The sequence below is a fragment of the Lampetra planeri genome, chromosome 28, assembly GCF_965212315.1.
Source record: "Lampetra planeri chromosome 28, kcLamPlan1.2.h2, whole genome shotgun sequence".
Lineage (NCBI taxonomy): Eukaryota > Metazoa > Chordata > Hyperoartia > Petromyzontiformes > Petromyzontidae > Lampetra > Lampetra planeri.
The window spans coordinates 38,853-59,674 of record NC_136134.1 but is presented as its reverse complement, the minus strand read 5'-3'; the positions used below and the strand labels follow the sequence as shown (position 1 = coordinate 59,674).

General features: G+C 56.4%; 1 protein-coding gene across 1 annotated transcript in view; it reads right to left on the bottom strand.

Annotated features, from left to right (window-relative positions):
- Positions 1 to 1,412, bottom strand: part of LOC144728242 (dual specificity tyrosine-phosphorylation-regulated kinase 3-like) — a 58,401-nt gene extending 56,989 nt beyond the window's left edge. Inside the window, exons 1-3 of the mRNA XM_078607548.1 lie at positions 1,288 to 1,412; positions 829 to 883; positions 78 to 177 (exon numbers count right to left, since the gene is read on the bottom strand). Coding sequence (XP_078463674.1) covers positions 78 to 177; positions 829 to 831 — 103 coding nt within the window. The 5' untranslated portion in view covers positions 832 to 883; positions 1,288 to 1,412. The remainder of the gene's footprint in view (positions 1 to 77; positions 178 to 828; positions 884 to 1,287) is intronic.
- Positions 1,413 to 20,822: the final 19,410 nt, after the last annotated feature.

Here is a 20,822-nt window from a genome sequence, read left to right as displayed (position 1 = left end):
CTTGGTTGAGCTGCTGCTATTTGAGCTGCTATAATTTTTAGACTTTGATGATGTTCCTGCTCCTCTCTCTCTCTCACCTTTGGGTGATTTGCTGCGGATTAATCCGGTCCCGGAGGTGAACGCACTCCACGTGGTGATAGACGGAGGCTGCCTCCCACTCGCTCCAGCTCGACTCGTCTACACACATACATATACACACACATACACACACACGTACAAACACATACACACATACAAAGACAAAGATCCCCCGTATAGCCTGTAACAGACTGTTGGGGCAAGTGCTGTTAGCGAGCACCTATGAAGGCCAGCACGGCACACTAGGGGGTGGGTGGGCAGCACCTTTATCTCTACAGTGGCGATGTTTACACACCACACCAGGTACTCATTTGAGGCTGAGTCGACCTAGGGGAGGCCCAGGACCGGTTCAAATAATCGTCACTGGTGTTGGCCGTGAGCGGGAATCGAACCCGGGTCGCCAGGTTCGTGGCAGAGTGCGCAAACGGCTACACTACCGCTCCCCACATACACACATACACACACATAGACAAAGGTGCAGTAGACTCGTCAACACACACACAAAGACAACGGTCCCCTTGAGGCTGTAACAAAAATGTGTTCATAGGTGTGGGTGTTTGTAAGTGTGGGTGTTCATAAGTGTGGGTAGTGTTCGTAATTGTGGGTGTTCGTAGGTGTGGGTAGTGTTCGTAAGTGTGGGTGGTGTTCGTTAGTGTTGGTGTTCGTAAGTGTGGGTGGTGTTTGTAGGTGTGGGTGGTGTTTGTAAGTCCTGGTGTGGTTCATATATTGAGTGAAGGGGGTCACGTATACCATGGCGCTAATTCTGAGAGTAGCGTTGTTGTGCTCCGTAAATCTCTCAGCGTCTCTGCGTGGAGAGTGGAGAGGGGGACGAAGGAGAGAGTCAGTGGAGGGCGATGTCACCGCTATCACAAGTGGACTCACATCGTCAACACGGACTCACACATTCACCACAAGCTCACATCCTCACCACCAGCCCACATCCTCACTACGGACCCACATTCTCACTACGGACCCACACACTCACTATGAACCCACATCCTCATCACGAACTTGTAACCTCACCACGAACCCGCATCCTCACTACGGACTCACACCCTCACCAAGAATCCACAACACAGACCCACACACTCACCACGAACCCGCAACACGGATCCACACACTCACCACGAACCCACAACACGGACCCACACACTCACCACGAACCCGCAACACGGACCCACATACTCACCACGAACCCACACAGCTCACCTCGTAAAGATTTTCGATTGGATGGCTTCGGCAGAAGCCGTTCGAAAGTTGATAATGAGGATGATGAAGATGAAGCAGCTTGAAGATTCAGAAGCAGGCGTCTCCTTCACACCCACTCAAATTCTGAAGTGACGTCACAGGTGACGTAATAGCGTAAATGACGTGACCACGCCCCCTATAGCCACGCCCCGTCGAGTGACGTCATACAACGCGACTACGCCCAACCGACAGCTCCTCCCCTGGGCATCCACCCACCACCCCCGCTTCTACTTCCGGGTCGGGGCGATTGGAGGCAGTGGCGGGAAAATCTGAACCCTATTTGGCCTTCCTCTAGGTCGACGCAGCCTGAAGGTACCTACACGGGACTCTGTGTGTGGTGAGTCTGTGGGTCTCTCTGTGTGGTGTGTTTGTGGGTCTCTGTGTGGTGAGTCTGTGTGTGGTAAGTCTGTGTGGCGAGTCTGTGGGTCTCTGAGAGTCTCTGTGTGAGAGTCTGGGCCTGGTGCAAGAAACAAGACTGAAACCTGCCAATGTCCCCCTCTGCTCACGTGGCATGGCACCGCAGCAACTCCCCACCCGTGTGGGCCCGTGCAGTTGCACCGCCTGCACACGCGGTAGGAGACGGTCCACTGGTGGTGTGCCGCGTGCTCGTAGTTTTAGTGGACTGTATTGTCCTTGCCCGGACAGGAAATCAAAGGTAATTGTTTATAGCACGGCCTCCATGCGCGCGCGTTTTGTGTTTTAGTGTCCTTGCTCCGCACATCGGATTAGCACCGTTGGCTACGTACGGTGCGAAAGAAGTTCAAGTTTCTACATCCGTTAAAGGAGTCGATGATGTAAAATGTAAAATTAAAGTCTCGCGTAAGGCAGTGTGGCGATTACAGAAAGACACGCCTTTAGCTCGTGCATTTACAGTCGTCTCATGGAGACGCCACATGAAGATGCGTGAAGGGAATTTAATTTCTGACGGGGAGAAACAGCGGCAAATCGAATATTAACCATTCTTGGGAGCCTCCCTTAGGTCAGCTCGACCTTAAATGAGTGCTCGGTTCATTGCGAGTGTAGATATGGGAGACAAAGACGGATGTGTTGCTGCTTACACGACCACTAACAGCACGCTGCTGGCCTTCATAGAGGCTCACTCACTACGCTTGATGTTCAGAGCTAAAAGTAGCGAATTGAGTCCCCGAAAGAAGATCTGAGCAGGCCATAAAATAAGCGGACAATAAACTCAGAATAGTTTTTTACACTTATCGTCAAATCCTGCTATTGTATCATTTCAAGCAGCATTGGTTCAACACAAGCAGGTAAGAATTGTTTCAATACCACCGGGTAAATTAGTTGCTAGATGTACTATTAATGTATGAAGTTTATAGTTCAAATGTTTTAATCTAATGTCCGCGATTTTGAATTATCCGCGGCTGTCCTCCCCGTCATTAGCACGGATAATCGATAATCTACTGTACTTTATTAGCTGACGTCCAAAGAAAATCCTAAATGAATGAAAATCAGGTCTACGATTATCATTCAATCGTAGACCTGATTGAATGAAAATAAGGTCTATCGTCATAAGTACAACCCCTTAATCTGTGATGATGACGAGGAGTCGTCGCTTTCAAATGGGAAAAGTCGACGCTGTCTTTGCGCGTCAGGTGCTGCCTTAGCACTTGTTCTGATCCCATGCCTTGGTTGGGATTTTAAATTTGTCTGTTTCCCAGTGGAGCCTGGGACGTTACACAGCCGCCCCTACCTGCTGGTGTGCGGACACGCGTCTTGTGTGGAGCATGCCTGCAGGACAAAGGCACACGCGCGGGCTGCGAGTTTGTGTGCCCGACCTGCAAGGTACAGCTACGACAACCGTATGGCCACGTTGTGTGCACACGCGCGTACGAGTGTATTTGTAGTGACATGGGAGGGGAGGGGCTGCTGGGGGGCTCTGGGACCTTGGGCGGCCCAGGCGCTTGGGCCCCTTGGCGCCGGGCGCTGGGTTCCCAGGCGGCCCAGACGCTTAAGCCCCTTGGCGCCAGGCGTTGGGTTCCCAGGCGGCCCAGGCGCTTAAGCCCCTTGGCGCCACCAACGGGGGGGGGGGGGGGCTGTGTGTGCTCTGTGGGATATCTGGGGGCGCACACGGCCCCACCCCTCGTTGGGGACTAGGCATAAAAGGGGAGCTCCCTGGATGATCAGGGCCAGTTGTAGCTCAAGACCCAAGACCAGCCATCTGAGGACCCTGGGACGCTGTGAGGGCCAGTGGTGGGACTCTGGAACTCCCGGCTCTACGTCCTTGTGAGGGCGAGTTCTAGAGCGTAGCCAGAGTAGTGTATCTAGGCTGTGTACCTAGGCTGTGTACCTAGGCTGTTACAGAGTATCAGGACTGTTGGAGTGTTGGATTGTAATAAAGAAGTTACCTCTACAAGTGTCTCCGGAACCCGTAACATTTGGAGTCAGAAGTGGCCATGGAGACAAGAAGTAAGCCACGTACCTTCAGTCCTGACGGCGATGTCGAGGAGCAAGCAGCGATGGGGCGGCCAACGCCGGCCGACAACGACGCCGCACCGCCGGCCGACAGCGACGCCGCACCGCCGGCCGACAGCGACGCTGCATTGCCGGCCGACAGCGACGCCGCACCGCCGGCCGACGGCAACGCTGCACCGCCGGCCGACGGCGACGCCGCACCGCCGGCTGAGCAGCTGTCTGCTCCGCCGACCGTCCCCTCTCCAGCGTCGGGAGCAGGGATGTAGGAGGCGCAGCTTCGCCTCGCAGAGCTGCTCTGCGCCACCGCCTCCCTCCTGGGCGAGATGCGGCGCTCACAGGCGATGGCGGGAGGGAGAGAAGAGGCGCAGCGCTCGCCCGAGCATGCCGCCGCCGCCGCCACAAACATGGTGGACGCCACCGGCATTCTCGCCACAAATGTGGGGGATACTTCCGGGTGTGTCGTCACTTCCGCCGGGGGAGCAATGACCGCTGGGAGCAACGTCACTTCCGGGCCCAGCGTGGTCCAACCATACAACGCCGCGTCATCAGCGCTGCGACCTTCACCGCTGGACGACAGCTGGCTTCAACCTAGCATACCGCGTCATCAGCGCTGCGACCGGACAGTGAGAGCGCCATTCTTACTGTAACCGGGGCCGGGACATCGACCGACACGCTGGTCGTTGCCTTTGCTCTGGCCAAAGGTTGGAGGTCGGGAGACCAGGCCCCTGACACTTCGTCCATTTACGCGCTCCGGATTAATGATTTTTGTTGACATTTTCTTCGTTGTCGTCGGAGAGTCGTGATTGTTGTTGGGTAAACTGTGTGGAGCTTCGCTCGTGAGTGTTGTCAATATGTGTGCGAAACTTTGCTTAGTGATTGTTAACAATGTATAGTTTGTATGCAGCTTTGTTCGTGATTGTTAATGTATAGCTTGTGCTGTCATTGTTAACGATGTATAGACTGTATGGGGCATTTATCTTGAGATGGTGACATGCTGCCAGGGATTTGGAATTGTCGTGCTGGCTCTCAAATATCTTGTGGTGCAGATCCTGACCAGGATGGCCCAGTGGGTGTTGCGTGTCTAACACGAGAGTTGTGGTCCCGTCATGCTATGGCTGACGGCTTGACCTGACAGCCCGGAGATTGAAACACTCCGTGGCATGTCTAGCCTAGTGGGCTGTGCGCTCACATGGCTCGGACAGTGTGGTCCCGTCATGCAATGGCTGACGGCTTGTCCTGACGGCCCGGAGGTTGAGACCCTCCGTGGTGCGTCTGGAGCTGTAGGCTCGCCCTGACGGCCCGGAGATTGAAACACTCCGAGGCGCGTTGAAACAGTAGGCTGGAGATTCGTAGTGTTCAGGTGTAGTTGTCCCGTTACGTTGGGACTGTATCCCTCAGTTGTTAGGGTGCATGTTGTGCAGAGAGTGAACGATGGGTCGTCTCAGCTCGGTCGGTAAAGCTATATGCTGCGATGCGAGTCTTGGAGAGAGACTGGGTCTCAGCTCGGTCGGTACAGCTATATGCTGCGATGCGAGTCTTGGAGAGAGACTGGGTTGAAGTCCCCCCCGATATGGCCGACGCGTGCTACTGGTTGTGATGCCTCGTCGGAAAGGGGGTGGGGTGGTAACACGGAAATTCCCCCCCCCCCCGATATGGCCGACGTGCGCGGTTTTAGGATGGAGACGCCACGTCGGAAAGGCGGTGGGGTGGTAACATGGAAATTCCCCCATCCGATATGGCCGACGCGTGCTACTGGTTGTGACGCCGCGTCGGAAAGGCGGTGGGGTGGTAACATGGAAATTCCCCCCCGATATGGCCGACGTGCACGGTTTTAGGATGGAGACGCCACGTTGGAAAGGCGGGGCGTGCTAACGGTTGACATGTAATGTCGGTGGTGGTCCTCATTGAGGGCTGCTGGCACGCAAGTGTAGTGGTGGTATTGACGTGCGCCGACTGTGACAGTGATGGATCACGGGACGGCGCGGGGTGCGGGGTTGGGCACGCGTTGTGGGCGTGGTGTGGACGCGCGCGCCGGGAGTGACAGATGACGGGGCGGCGCGGCGTGGGTGGTGAGGCACGATGAGATGTGGGAAAACAGGATCGTAGCCAGCGCCCAGCGATTGGTCGAATAAGTGGGTGCTCGCAGCGACGTCCGCAGGTGGGGTATAAAGGGGGATGCGCGAGAGCACTCGGGGAGAGTTACCCAGTTGAAGACCCGAAGACGGAGCTGAAGACCTAGTGCCCCGAGACCCCTAGTCCCGCCGTCCTTGTGGGGACCGGGGCCCTGTGTGGCTCGGAGGCGAGGCTGTGGGACCCGGGGTCCGACGCCCCCGTGGGTCGGGCTGGGGACCCACAGTCGAGACGGATACCCCGGGCAGGGAGTGTCCCGAGTAGCTCAGTGGCGTTAGTCGCCGAGTAGCTAAGTGGATGTTGGTCATCCGAGTAGCTCAGTGGCGTTAGTCGCCGAGTAGCTAAGTGGGTGTTTGTCACCCGAGATACTAAGTGGATGTTGGTCATCCGAGTAGCTCAGTGGGCGTTAGTCGCCAAGTAGCTAAGTGGGTGTTTGTCACCCGAGATACTAAGTGGGTGTCTGTCACCCGAGATACTAAGTGGGTGTTTGTCACCCGAGATACAAAGTAGGTGTTAGTCACCTGTGAACGAGTTTGATAAAATAAAGAGTGTGTTACCCGTGAAGTCGTCTCCCGCCGAGTTACTACATTACAACTGGCGTCAGAAGTAAACCTGTCTTCAAGAAGTATGGACACGAGGAAGACTACCCGTACCCACGAGCGAGGTCGGGACGACGACGGCGTACCGGGGACACCAACCTCGGGAGTAGAGGACGAGGAGTTGCCGCCGATGCAGCACTTCGCGGTGATGGCCGACGCTCCGCTTGCCTCCGACACCAGCCTCCAGGACGCGCACTCCCGGTTGGCGGAGTTGCTACTCGCCGCCGCCGCTGTCTTGGCCGACATCTCCGTTCCGGCGAGCGGAAAAACGGCTGCGGGGTTGGTGGAGGAAGCGACGTTGGAGGATTCCCGCCAAAAGGCGCTTCGCGCCAAAAGTCTGGAAGTTGCCGCCGTTTTTGGGGGGCCGCCACCGATTGGCGGGAAAGACGGACGCCACGTGGCCGGACACCTCCGCGCAGCGCAGCCCACGTCATCAGCGCGCGCCGGAGCTCTCCATTTTGCGCCTGACAACCGAGCCGACATTTTACACAACTACAGCGGAGCGCGGGAAAATTTCTCCGACGTCGACGACGATCGGGTCCTCCAGCAAAGATTGCCCGCGCTGTCGGCGTTCAAGGCGGATGGGGGCGACTGGGGAGCCTTCCAACGAAGGTTCCTCGCTCATCAGGAGATGTCGGGGTGGTCCGATACCACTGCCCTGCGTGCGTTGCCAGCGATGCTTGACGACGACGCGCTTGCAGCCTTCACATCTGCTGCAAGGTCGTCCCGCTCTACGCTCCAGGCCGCACTACACCTGATGGCGAAGGTGTTCGGGCCGCCCTCCACGTGTCGCCACCAGTTCTACGATCGGCGGAAGGTGGCTGGAGAAACGACGCTCGCCTATCGCACGGCACTACTCGCCTTGGCGGACGCAGCTTTTCCCCGCATGGATAAGGAGGGGAAGGACGCCATGGTGACGGAGCAGCTGCTGGTGTTGGCCCACGAGTTGGGGGTCCCCATCAACGTGGCGGACGAGATGGATATCTGCTCCCTGGCGATCGCCACGAGCATTCACGCGTACGAGGTCCTCAAACGCAGGCCGGGGGTCGTCTGCAATTTGGCGGGGAACGCGGTACTGGCAGCCACGATCGCCGAACCTCAGCCAGCTGCGGATCAGGAGCAGGCCTTCGCTGCATCGCGTCCGGGGGAGTGGAGAACGGGAGGTCGTTCGCCCACACGTTCACCCCGCAAGCTGGAGCAACCGAAACCAACGACGTCCGTCGTCTGCTACAACTGCGGCCTTCGGGGTCACGTCGCAGCCGGGTGCCGGGCCCCGCGTCAGCGCGCCACAGGACCACGTCGGGACGACGACCAGGGCCACAAGTCATCCCAACAAAACCCGGCAAGTCGCGGCACCTCACACGTTCGGTCCACAAACACGGCACATTCGGGTCGCCGCTTGGCGGTGGGGGGTTCGCGGCTGGGTGCCGGGGGTTCATTTCGGCGAGGGGGGTCCGTACGCGGCCCGCAAGCAGTCGAGTGGTCCGAATTGGCCCACAGGATCGTGGCTGCGTCGGCCGGGTCGTCCGTGGTAACGGGGTTCATTGACGGGGTTGAGGTCCGGGTGCTTGTTGACACGGGTGCGTCGGCCACCATCATCTCGGACCTTATTTATAACATTCTTCCCGTCCAAAGTAGACCCCTTCTGCCAGTAGACGTGCCATTTAATGCGGCGAATGGGGGATCCCTGGGGATCATCGGCCAGATTCGGGCGACTATTTGCATTGGTGACATCAAATTGGCGGGCCCTATTTTTGTATCATCATCGCTGGCCGTTCCCTGTTTGCTAGGTACGGACTTTTTGTCCAAAATGCCCATCAAAATTCTTATAGATCAGGCCTGCATTGAGCTTCCGTCAGGTCGGCGGGTTGCGTTCTTGACGAGCCCTACCAAAATGCGCACGGTTTGTGCGACGGTGCAGGCGCTGGCAACTCAGACTGTAAGGGTGCCCCCGGGATCGAAAATGTTGGTACCCCGTCGGTTGAGGAAGCCACTCGAGGTGGGCGCGGTGGCACAGGGGGTGCCGTTGGGGCCGTCTAACAGGGCCAGAAGGGGCCTCGACTTAGCGGTTGCTCAAACCATGGTGAGAGGGGACAGTGAGCCGTTCGTAAGGGTCCTGAATACGGGGTCGCGGCCGGCCGAAATTGCGCAGGGAACGGTGCTGGCTCACGCCGCGCCGCTACCCGTTGAGGAACGGCTCGTGTCTCAAGCGGATTTCACTGTCGAGTCGCATCCTCCAAGTGATGAGGGGACAGAGTGGTTGGACTCGTGTGCCGGTTCTGCTAACTTGTCCAAAGTGCAATTGGGAGTCGACGCTCCCACGGGGAGGGATTCGCTGTTGTCATTGCCCCTCATTGAGTGGGGCCGTCTCCAAATGTCCGACAGCTCCCTACTTACGCTACGTCGAAAAGTTGGCGCTCCCGAGGTAGGGGATGCGCGGGTCGGTTCCTGGGTGTGCAGACAGGGCCTTTTGATGAAGTGGGACAACATGTCCCGGGGTCACGTGCTCGTTGTGCCTGTTGCTATGCGGGGTAAGGTCGTTCTGGCAGCTCATGAACGGCTCATGCATCTGGGTTTTCACAAAACGCTCGCCCTAATCCAGCGAGACTATTATTGGCCGGGGATGGGTAACGACGTGGCGAACATTCTTAAGGGATGCGTAGGGTGCGCCGAAAGAAAACCGCCACCATTGGCAGCTAATCCACCGCTGCAATCCATTCAAGTTTCGCGCACAAACGAATTGGTTGCGTTGGACATCTTGGGGCCCTTTCCTGCTACACCGAGGGGAAATAGGTTCCTGCTGGTTGGCGTAGAATACTTCACCCGATGGCCCATGGCATGGCCACTCGCCAACCAGTCGGCTGCAGCGGTGGCGGACGCCTTCGTCCAGGGTTATGTTTTGGACAAGGGCGCCCCCGAACGCTTGCTGACGGATCAAGGAAATAATTTTTCGAGCGGTTTGTTGCGCGAGGTGTGCGACCTGTTGGGTACAAAGAAAGTGCGTACTTCCCCCTACCACCCGCAGACTGACGGGATGGTTGAGCGTCTGAACAGGACGATTACGTCTATGTTGTGCCAACAGGTCTGCGACGATCAGGTTGATTGGGACTTACAGGTGCCGGGGGTACTCGCGGCCTATCGAATGGCCCCTCATGCGGCGACGGGGTTTTCCCCATTTTTTCTTATGTATGGGCGGGAGGCCGATCCGGCCATGGACGTCCAACTGGGGATTTCCCAGCCACGTGCAAAATCTAAATTGGCAGACCACATCAAATTTAATATCGCCAAATTGACTGAAGCACGGGAGGCGGCGAGGTTGAATTCGCGGTCGGGGCAAATTGCGAACGAGAGATTGCATGAGCGGAGGGTGCATACGCATGATTGGAAACCAGGCGATAAGGCCTGGCTGCATTGTCCACATGCACCGTTGGCTACGTCCCCCAAGTTGTTGAGACCTTGGAGGGGACCGGTGGAAATTGTGCGGGTTGCACGACCCCAGAGTATACAGATTAAATGGGAAAAACGCCGTTGGTACGTGCACCCCTCCCGACTGAAGCCCTATACGGCACCGTGTGACCCCGTTCTGTGCCGTAACGACCGGGCGTGTGATGTGACCGTCGACTCGGGGAGGGAGGTGTCGCAGGCTGCTCCTCACGTGTTTCCACCTGACCCACCCCCAGGTGCCTCGGGCTTGACGGCTGCTGACCGTCGGGAGCCTGAACCCCGGGGCACGCACGGGTCCTCGATGCCTGGCCGATGTCTTCCTGAACCGCCGGCACCACCGGACGTTCAACCGCGTCTGGTGCCGTACGACGGACCGGCAAGGCGGACTCGGGCTAGGGCTCAACAATTTTCATGAAGACGTTTTTTCTCTACACCGAGCTCGCCCGGTGTTCCCCTCTGCCGGGGTAATGTCCCGTTGTAGGGACGCTCGGAAAGAAGGGGACACTGCACGAGTCGAAAGAAAAAAAAAAAAAAAAATTTCCATTTATTTTCCTTTCTGCATACACATTGCTATTGTCACTCGCCGGTTTGTATATATTGTTCTATTGTCGGGGTGGCATTGGTTGATGGTTGCGGATGGTAGTGTTCGCGTCGTGTTGTGTTGTTACGTTAGTTGTTGTTCTTGTTGTTGTGTTGTGTTACGGGGCACACAGGGCGGTTTGTATATTTTTATAGCAGCCGGGTCGGCTGCGAGCTATGTGGTAGGGGGTGATGTAGTGGTGGTATTGACGTGCGCCGACTGTGACAGTGATGGATCACGGGACGGCGCGGGGTGCGGGGTTGGGCACGCGTTGTGGGCGTGGTGTGGACGCGCGCGCCGGGAGTGACAGATGACGGGGCGGCGCGGCGTGGGTGGTGAGGCACGATGAGATGTGGGAAAACAGGATCGTAGCCAGCGCCCAGCGATTGGTCGAATAAGTGGGTGCTCGCAGCGACGTCCGCAGGTGGGGTATAAAGGGGGACGCGCGAGAGCACTCGGGGAGAGTTACCCAGTTGAAGACCCGAAGACGGAGCTGAAGACCTAGTGCCCCGAGACCCCTAGTCCCGCCGTCCTTGTGGGGACCGGGGCCCTGTGTGGCTCGGAGGCGAGGCTGTGGGACCCGGGGTCCGACGCCCCCGTGGGTCGGGCTGGGGACCCACAGTCGAGACGGATACCCCGGGCAGGGAGTGTCCCGAGTAGCTCAGTGGCGTTAGTCGCCGAGTAGCTAAGTGGATGTTGGTCATCCGAGTAGCTCAGTGGCGTTAGTCGCCGAGTAGCTAAGTGGGTGTTTGTCACCCGAGATACTAAGTGGATGTTGGTCATCCGAGTAGCTCAGTGGGCGTTAGTCGCCAAGTAGCTAAGTGGGTGTTTGTCACCCGAGATACTAAGTGGGTGTCTGTCACCCGAGATACTAAGTGGGTGTTTGTCACCCGAGATACAAAGTAGGTGTTAGTCACCTGTGAACGAGTTTGATAAAATAAAGAGTGTGTTAGCCGTGAAGTCGTCTCCCGCCGAGTTACTACATTACACAAGCACGGGATGCCTTGGAGATGCGGTTCGCGCGTGCGGCCACCATTTCTGGGCAGGAGCAGGCAGATTTATTTTGTTTGTGTCATGTCAATTTTATATATATATTTAAAAATGTAGATACTGGGGCAGCCCTGAAGTGCGACTTCTTTGCCCAGTACATGGGTCGGCCCTGAAGTACGACTTCTCGACCCGGGACGTAGACAGACGTCCGGATAAGTGTGTGTAGAGGGGTGCTAGACATGTTGGTCTTCGCCTTCTCACCACCTGACGGATGGGAGGGTGGCAGGGTGGTGTGGATCCCTGCCATCCATGCGGTGGTTGTGTGATTTCGGTTCGATTACCGGTGTTGGTTGTGCATCCAACGCGTCGGAATCTGTATATTTGTTGTTGTTAATTCCCCGTTTTCTATGCGGATCCCGAGGAGGGCTAGGTGTGCTGCGGGTCGTTTGTTCACGTGTCATTGTTTCACCTTTTTTGTTGATTGACGCTTGTATATAGTGTTTGGTTGTACAGGTTGGTTAGGGTATTTATGGTTGCTTTCTTGTTCTCTTTTCTTTTCCTGTTGAGGCTCACGTATTTTTTTCTCTCCCTTTCGTTAATTTAAACTTTCTAATTATTGACAGCCGGGACGGCTGGAGGCTACATAGAGGAGGGTAATGTAGTGACATGGGAGGGGAGGGGCTGCTGGGGGGCTCTGGGACCCTGGGCGGCCCAGGCGCTTGGGCCCCTTGGCGCCGGGTGCTGGGTTCCCAGGCGGCCCAGACGCTTAAGCCCCTTGGCGCCAGGCGTTGGGTTCCCAGGTGGCCCAGGCACTTAAGCCCCTTGGCGCCACCAACGGGGGGGGGGCTGTTTGTGCTCTGTGGGATATCTGGGGGCGCACACGGCCCCACCCCTTGTTGGGGACTAGGCATAAAAGGGGAGCTCCCTGGACGATCAGGGCCAGTTGTAGCTCAAGACCCAAGACCAGCCATCTGAGAACCCTGGGACGCTGTGAGGGCCAGTGGTGGGACTCTGGAACTCCCGGCTCTACGTCCTTGTGAGGGCGAGTTCTAGAGCATAGCCAGAGTAGTGTATCTAGGCTGTGTACCTAGGCTGTGTACCTAGGCTGTTACAGAGTATCAGGACTGTTGGAGTGTTGGATTGTAAACAGGACCCTGCGGGGTGGGCTGGTAGGAATAATACTAATACCGGTAGAGGGATATCGACCGCACACACACGCAACAACAACAACCGCCATTCGCCACTAAGTGGCGGTGACGTCACCACGACGCTTGTGCCAGTCCATGTGCACCTTGAGGCCACGTGAAGTGTCGAACGCCCGCTGGCAGAAGGTCACAGGGCAGACCCAGGTGCCACGGGTCGACTGACCGAGATGGCCGAGATGACTGGCTGATGCACCACCTGTGCCCGCTACTGTACCAACTTGCTGTGTTTTAGTCACCTGGCGCTCCGCTCGTTGTTGTGCGCGTCGCTCCTCCGCCCTCCGTTGTTGTTGGAGGGCGACTGCCTCCAACTGCCCAGTAGCGTCCTTGACGAGCCTCCTCCACAGAGGCCGATCTTGACACCGCTGGTACCAGTCATCGGCAAGTCCACTCAGCTCCACGTCCTGTACCACATCACTCCATTGCTTCTCTAGCCCGTACCGCACCCGTTTAGCCCCCTTGATCCGGCCGAACAAAAGCTGTTTAGACATGCGGTGGCTGGGCATGTGGGCTACATGACCCTGTTGTGTCTATACCCTTTTTTTTAATTAAGAACAATTCAAAAAAAATATATAATCATTTTTTTTAATCTATATATATATATATACCTTTTTTTTTTATTAATTAATGAAAACAACTCACTTCTCCTCACAAGAACACCAGGAATCCATGAAACATGGAGGGCGGTTAAAATGTTGAGAGTTCGGTCACAAAGAGGTCATGGACATCCAGATGGACAAAAGATGTATGGACTAGCCTCCCAAGACATCTGGAGATGTACAGATAAGGGCAGAATAAATAACGGTTGAAACTTCACGTTTTCTTAACGTTTTCCTTACCGAAAAGTAGAAACTTAACAAAGATAATTAACCAACAAACAATAATATTTTTTCCTATTATTATATGTTTCCTACCTACACGACCTTCCAAAAAAAATAAAAACTAAAGAGTACGAATTCCAGAAAGCTTAAGTGGAAACATAATTACGCTTAACCTCAGGACATTAAAATATAACTCAGAATAAACACCAATCTCTGGAGAACTAAACTTGGCGAAGCCAAAATAATAATGTGACGAGAATCATTACGAATATTCATTAAACATAGACGAATGATTACCACGATACTAAGACCGAAGGAACTCATAAAATATAATTCAAGAATAAATGTAACACACAGGATCACATAAATGTATTACAAACATCTCCTCAGCCACCTTTGTCTTCCAGCGGGGTCTGACGGGCAAGGAGGGAGCAAAAGGTCACAAGGGGGGGGGGTGTCTGCTTCTTCTCACTCTGTCTTGTTTGTTTTCTCTCGCAAGAGACGCGGAGAGAGGGGAGTCACGTTTTGAGTTAGGCACGGGCGCACACCGCGAAAGGACAGTCTGGGTTGAGTCGGTCCGAGTCGCGCTCAGCGGTGCGACGGGGCACGCAAGGGAGCTGTGGCAGTCGTGCCTCGAGAAGAGATGGGACGACGAGACATCGTTAAAGTGGCAGCCTGAGAGCAGTCTGGGAGTCCGAGTCGAGCTCAGCGTTGCGACGGGGCACGCAAGGGAGCTGTGGCAGTCGTGCCTCGAGAAGAGATGGGACGACGAGACTTCGTTAAAGTGACAGTCTGAGAGCAGTCTGTCCGAGGCGCTCGGTCTCGCAACTCGGCTTGCGACGCAGTGTTGCGACGGGGGCTCGCAAGAGAGCTGGGGCGGTTGTGCCTCGAGAAGTGATGGAACGAGGAGGAGTCGTTCGAGTCGCAGAAGTCTGAGTTCAACCTGAGTTGGGGCTGGGTTTCAGCCGTGCTCCGGCTGGCGGAGCGTCGTGAGGAAACGAAACACCGATGCCGATAGCAGGTGTCACTTCTCGCAGAACGAAGTTAAGTGCGAGTGAAGCTGGCAGCTTCACGAACAAGGGAAGCACGGAGCAGAGAGAGTGACGAGTGACGACAAGCAATCAACCTGTAAAAGGGCGGAGATCGCCAAGCGTCGACCAAGCGAGCAAAAGCAGAGAGCGCGAAGCAGTGGAGAAAGCCTGGTCAAACGGCTGGGAGGGAGAGGACAGCGCCATCGAATGCGCCGTGTGCCTGAGGGCACACCGACCAACGACCAGTGCGAACACACCAGACGTCCAGAGCGACGGCGAGCATCGTGCCGACTCAACAATCAATCGAGCAGTGGAGAAGCCGGGGGCTGCCACCAAGAAAGCGCGAGCGACACCCAGCGCCACCGTGCGCCACCGTGCGCCACTGTGCGCCACCGTGCGCCACTGTGCGCCAACGAGCGACACGAGCGACCGAGCATCTTCAAGGACAGCATCGTGCCAACTCGTCATCGAGCAGTGGAGAGAGAGAGAGAGAGCGCACAAGCCGAGCGACACGCTGAGCGAGGGAGCAGCAGGCGCTCGCTGCGGCCACGCCCAAGCCAGAGAGAACCTCTCTGGCCGCTGTTTGTATAATCCCTCCCCTACCCCACAAGCTAACGACACAACTCCCGGCTCTAAAAATTTTTTAAAATTAATTGTACAAGGGGACAACGCACACACAACACGCACACGAATAAGACTTTCAAAAGTTATCTTTGTGTTTCAAAAAGGGTTGCCATTTCGAGGTGGTGTGTTCAATATCAACTGATCGTGCAAAGCAGTGCTGCCGTCGAGTTACATGTGTAATGCGGGCGTAAGCGACCTTCCGGATGTGACGTCACGGGGGGTGGAGTCATGTGACGTGGGTGGAAGGTTCGGGTCCTTAAGCGGGTAAACCGGAAGGGGAAGTCAGTCGGGGTGTGAGCGGAAAAGAGAGAGGCCACGCGGGCGAGTGAGAAGAGGGGGGCACCGACGGCCATCGGGAGCCAACCCCGAAGAGAGGCGGAAGCTACGGAGTGGTGTGCAGCTGCGGAGAAGACAGCCAGAAGAGCTGCGTGTTAGAGGCAGCGGTGTGGCTGCCAGCTGAGGCGGGAGAGAAGAGAGAGAGACAGCACGAAGCTGTCAGAGCTGCAGAGAGGACGAAAGAGAGAGGAGTTGCAGCGAGTACAGCCAAGGGGGGCTGTGCGAGAGTAACAGCAGCGGGGCTGCTGTTGTGGATCGGGCCAACATTGGATTCAGCACCGTGGAGAAGCTACAGAGTAGAGACAGCCGTGTGGGAGTACAGCACGAACCGAATAAAGGACACTGAGCCAGACATCGTGGTCCAGTCGTTTATTACACTGGTGTCGGAAGTGCAACGGCATGTCTAAACAAGTGAGGAAGAAAGTTAATCCGGCGCCTGCATCGGCTTCTTCGTCCGACGACGACGAACTCCCTCCAACCACGGATCCTGTTGGGGTGGTGGAGGAGAGCCCGGCTGAGGCGACCACGGGAACGGGAGTGGAGGATGTTGGCGGGGTGGCGGGTCCGTCGACATCATCAGACGCGGATCAACGATGGCAAGCGATGGCGGTACAACTGGAGGCACTTAAGGACGTCCTGGCGCATCTATGCCATCTCGTCGCGCCAGGGACGATGGAGGACGCAGTTGGTGCTCCGCGGGCCGCCACGTTGCCTGTCCTGCCGCCGCCATTGCCCACGCGGTAAGAGGCCGCCATTTTGCGCGCTCCGCGGCGCCAAACCGCCATCTTGGCCACGCCGCGGGCCAACGCCATTTTGAATTTGCCACCACAACCACCACCATTGGAAGACGGCGGGAAGAGGAGTCGGAGTAGCCACCTTACCACGGTTAAAGAATTTTCCGTCGGTGGGGACTGGAGCGCGTTCGCCTGCCGCTTCTTGGCGGCGGTACGCACAGCAAGATGGACCGATGCGGAGGCTTTGGAGGTGCTGCCGACTCTCCTGGACGACGAATCTGTCCGATTCTTCCGTTCCATAACGACCGATAAGAAGGCAACTTTACGTGGTGTTTTTCAAGAAATGGCCGATGCTTATGAGCCACCAGATGATGCGCATCGGCGATTCGCTCAACGACAACGAGCACCAGAGGAGTCGCCCGTGGCGTTCAGGGGTGCGGTGCTGGAGCTGGCCATGGCAGCTTATCCTGAGACGCCACAGGACCTGCTCGAGCCTCTCATATTAGGGAAAATGTTGGAGCTGTCTCGGGATCTAGGGATCCCCATGCCTGTGTGTGGGCATGAGAAGCTAACTTCCCGGACGGCTGCTAAGTGTCTCGATGCGCAATTCAACCTCCGTCGCTGGAAACAAGTGACGGCGTGGACGGGGGGGCCCGTCAAAGAAGGGGATGCGCTGGGGTGGAACCCTGCGCAGGCTGTCTATGTTCCGGATGACCGGGGCCCTCAACAGCTGACGGCCGCCTCCGCTCCATGGACGGGACGCGGCGGGCCAAGACCGCGCGCGGCGCTACCAGAACGGGGCCGTCAGGAGGCAAGGCCTGCGCTTCGGCGCAACGAGGCCGATTGTTTCCGCTGCGGGCGTAGGGGCCACTACGCCAGAGACTGCTGGGCCCGCTTCCCGGCTCCGCCGCAGCAGGAGGCCTCGGCACCGGACAAGTCGGCTAAAGATCCTCAGAAACAGGCATGTCGGCACGCACCAGACACTCGGCAAGGCTTTACACCTCACCCATCACCGTCGTTGCGCCATCCTAACGTTGTGGTTAAAGCATGCCCTTCGGGGCCTTGTCGCTCGGTCACGCAGTGGCGCAAGTTGGCACGGAGAGTCGTCGCGGCCGCTACGGGCTCGTCCACTGTACCGGGGTCTATACAAGGGGTGGACGTACGCATTTTGGTCGACTCCGGCGCGTCGGCGACTATTATTACGGATGTCATTTTCCATCTGTTGGGCATCCCGCCGGGGGCTGTGCGTCCGGTTTATGGGTCGTGCGTCGCTGCGAACGGGGGTAGCATGGGTATCGTGGGTCAGGTGGATGCTAAGATATCCTTGGGGATGTGTCGGCCTCGGGCGTTGTGTTGATATCGAGATCTTTGGCGGTTCCTTGTTTGTTAGGCACCGATTTTTTGGCTAAGATGCCCATTTTGATCAAAATCAATGAGAATTGTATTGAACTGCCGGGGGGCCGTCAAATCTCGTTTCTGCCGTCGCCCTGGGGGCGACCTGCTTCGGCCGTACAAGTGCAGGCGCTGTCCGTCGCATCTGTGGACATCCCACCTGGTACACAGATGCTTATACCCTTGCGGTATCGGAAGCCCCTGCCTGATCGGCTAGGAGCAGTAGGGGTCTTGTTGTCACCGTCCGCCACGATAACAACCGGGTTGGCGTTAGTGGGGGCACAGACCATCGTCCGGCCGTATCAATTACCGTTTTTACAGGTGCTTAATGCGGGGGGGGAAAACGTCCGTGTCCCGGCCGGTACGGTTGTGGCACATGCCACTACGGCGTTTGCGACCAATGATTGTCCGCATAGCCGGGCAGTTGTTGCTGGGGTTTCCGAGCCAAGGAGTTCGGATGATCGTTGGGTTGCTGATTTATGTGACGGAAATTCTTCCCTGTCCATGGAGCAACGTGGTGCGCTGCGTAAATTGTTGTTGACATTCCGATGTGTTCAGCTCCGATGATTTGGATTTGGGCCGCACATCGTTGCTTTACCATCACATTGAGACGGGCGATGCTGCCCCTATTCGATTAAATTCGCATCGGATGAGTCCTGCGGAGCGAGAACACGTACGGGGGGCAGTGGAAGACATGTTGGCTGCGGACATTATATCGCCATCTAACAGCCCATGGGGCGCTCCGGTCGTCTTGGTTAAGAAGAAGGATGGCAAATTGCGATTTTGTGTTGATTTCCGCAAATTGAATAAGATATCGGTGGCAGATGCGTACCCCCTGCCGCGTATGGATGACTCCCTCGACGCATTGTCGGGGGCTAGGTTCTTTTCCACACTGGACCTCTCTTCGGGATTTTGGCAGCTTCCCCTTGACGAGTCCTCACGGGAGAAAACCGCATTCCGTACGCCGCAGGGGTTATTTCAATTCAACTGTCTCCCGATGGGATTGAATGCGGCCCCTGCTACATTTCAAAGATTGATGGAGCTCGTTTTGTCGGGGTTGCAGTGGGATACGTGTCTTATATATTTGGATGATATTATTGTCTTCAGCCGCACATTTGATGAACATTTGACGCGGCTGGAGACAGTGTTCACGAGGATGCGTTCTGCCAAATTGAAATTCAAACCAAAGAAATGTCACCTACTGCAACGGTCCGTCCACTATTTGGGGCACATTGTGAGTGCTGAGGGGGTGTCCACGGATCCGGAAAAGACGGCGTGCGTCCGGGATTGGCCGACTCCGGCCACCGTGGGGGATGTTCGCCGGTTTTTGGGATTTTCCTCGTATTACCGAAGATTTGTGCCGGGTTTTGCGACAATTGCGAGGCCCTTGCATCTCCTTACAGGTAAAGGACGGAAGTTTGGTTGGGGACAGCCGGAGGAGGCGGCCTTTCGGAGTCTGCGTGATCTATTGGCCACGGCCCCAACATTGGATTATCCCGATTTCGATCACCCATTCATTCTTGATACGGACGCGAGTGACACGGGTATTGGGGCGGTATTATCACAGTCTAAAGGGGGTGTAGAGCGCGTCGTGGCGTATGGTAGCCGAGTCTTGTCTCCTGCGGAAACCCGCTACTGTGTCACTCGCAGAGAACTATTGGCGGTTGTTTTTTTCCTACGGCAATTTCGACCATACCTCTACGGTCGTTCTTTTATTGTGCGTACGGATCATGCGGCCTTGCAATATGCCCTTAAAATTGACCAGCCATCCGGACAGTTGGCACGTTGGTTGGACACGCTACAGGAATTTTCCTTCCAAATTCAACATCGGAAGGGAGTGCGCCATGCGAACGCTGACGCACTTTCCAGATTACCGCGGCGCGCCCCTTGTAAATGTGAGTCGGGGACGCATAGGTGTTCGCCGATTCCAAACCCCCCTCAGCCGCTTACGTTGGCCGTCGAGAAGTCGGATACTCCGATGGAACCGGGACCGGCTGACGGGGTTTTGAATCTGCCGCGGTCTGTCTGGATCCGGGAACAGTTGATGGATGAGTCGTTGGTGTCCTTGCGGAAGCGGTCTGCTAGGGACAAGGGGAGTCCGTGTGCGGCTGTAGGGCCGCAAACCGCTCTCCGAGATGGTCTGCTTATGTGGCGGGAGGGGTTCCAGGAACGTTGGCGCCTGGTGGTACCAACGTCCTTGCGATTCGAGTTGATTAGAACTCTCCATTGTGACACTCTCTTACATTTAGGGGTGCAGAAGACCTTGTTGACGTTGCAACGTCATTATTTTTGGCACGGCATGGCGACAGATGTCGTAGGGCACGTGCGCGCGTGCCCTGCGTGTGCACGACGTAAGCCGCCGAAACATCCATACGTGCCGCCTCTCCAGTCGATTCAGGTGTCTCGAGTCAATGAATTAGTGGCACTGGACATATTGGGACCTTTTCCACCATCGGCGAGGGGAAATAAATATTTGCTGGTAGGGGTTGAGTACCTCTCCCGTTGGCCGATGGCCTGGCCGTTGCCCGATCAGTCGGCCGCGGCCATTACCGACGCCTTTTTGTTTGGGTATATTATGGACAAGGGGGCGCCTGAGAGACTCCTCACGGACCAGGGCAGGAATTTCTCTTCTAAATTATTGGCGGAAGTGTGCGCGGGCCTTGGGACTAAGAAAGTACGGACATCCCCATACCATCCGCAGACGGATGGTATGGTTGAACGGCTGAACAGGACATTGTCTGCCATGCTTTGCCATACCGTGAGCGAACAACAATCAGATTGGGATCTGCACATCCCCGGAGTGCTTTCGGCGTACAGGATGACGCCTCATGCGGCTACAGGGTATTCGCCGTTTTACCTTATGTATGGTCGGGAAAACGTGCCGCCGGTGGATGTGCAATTGGGAACTGGGGTGAAGGGACCTCGTAAACCACTTCCTGAATACATTCAGGACACGGTTCGCCGAGTCACGGAGGCGCGGGAGAATGCCCGCGTGGCTACGGCCAAAGCCCAGGCCCGGAACGAGCGATATGCGCGACGGTCCGAGGGGGAGTGCCCTTGGAAGGTTGGGGACCTAGCCTGGCTTCATTGTCCACAGGTACGTCCGGGAACCTCGCTGAAATTGCACAAACCCTGGCATGGTCCCGTACGCCTCATTGCGGTTCCCAACCCACAGCACGCGTC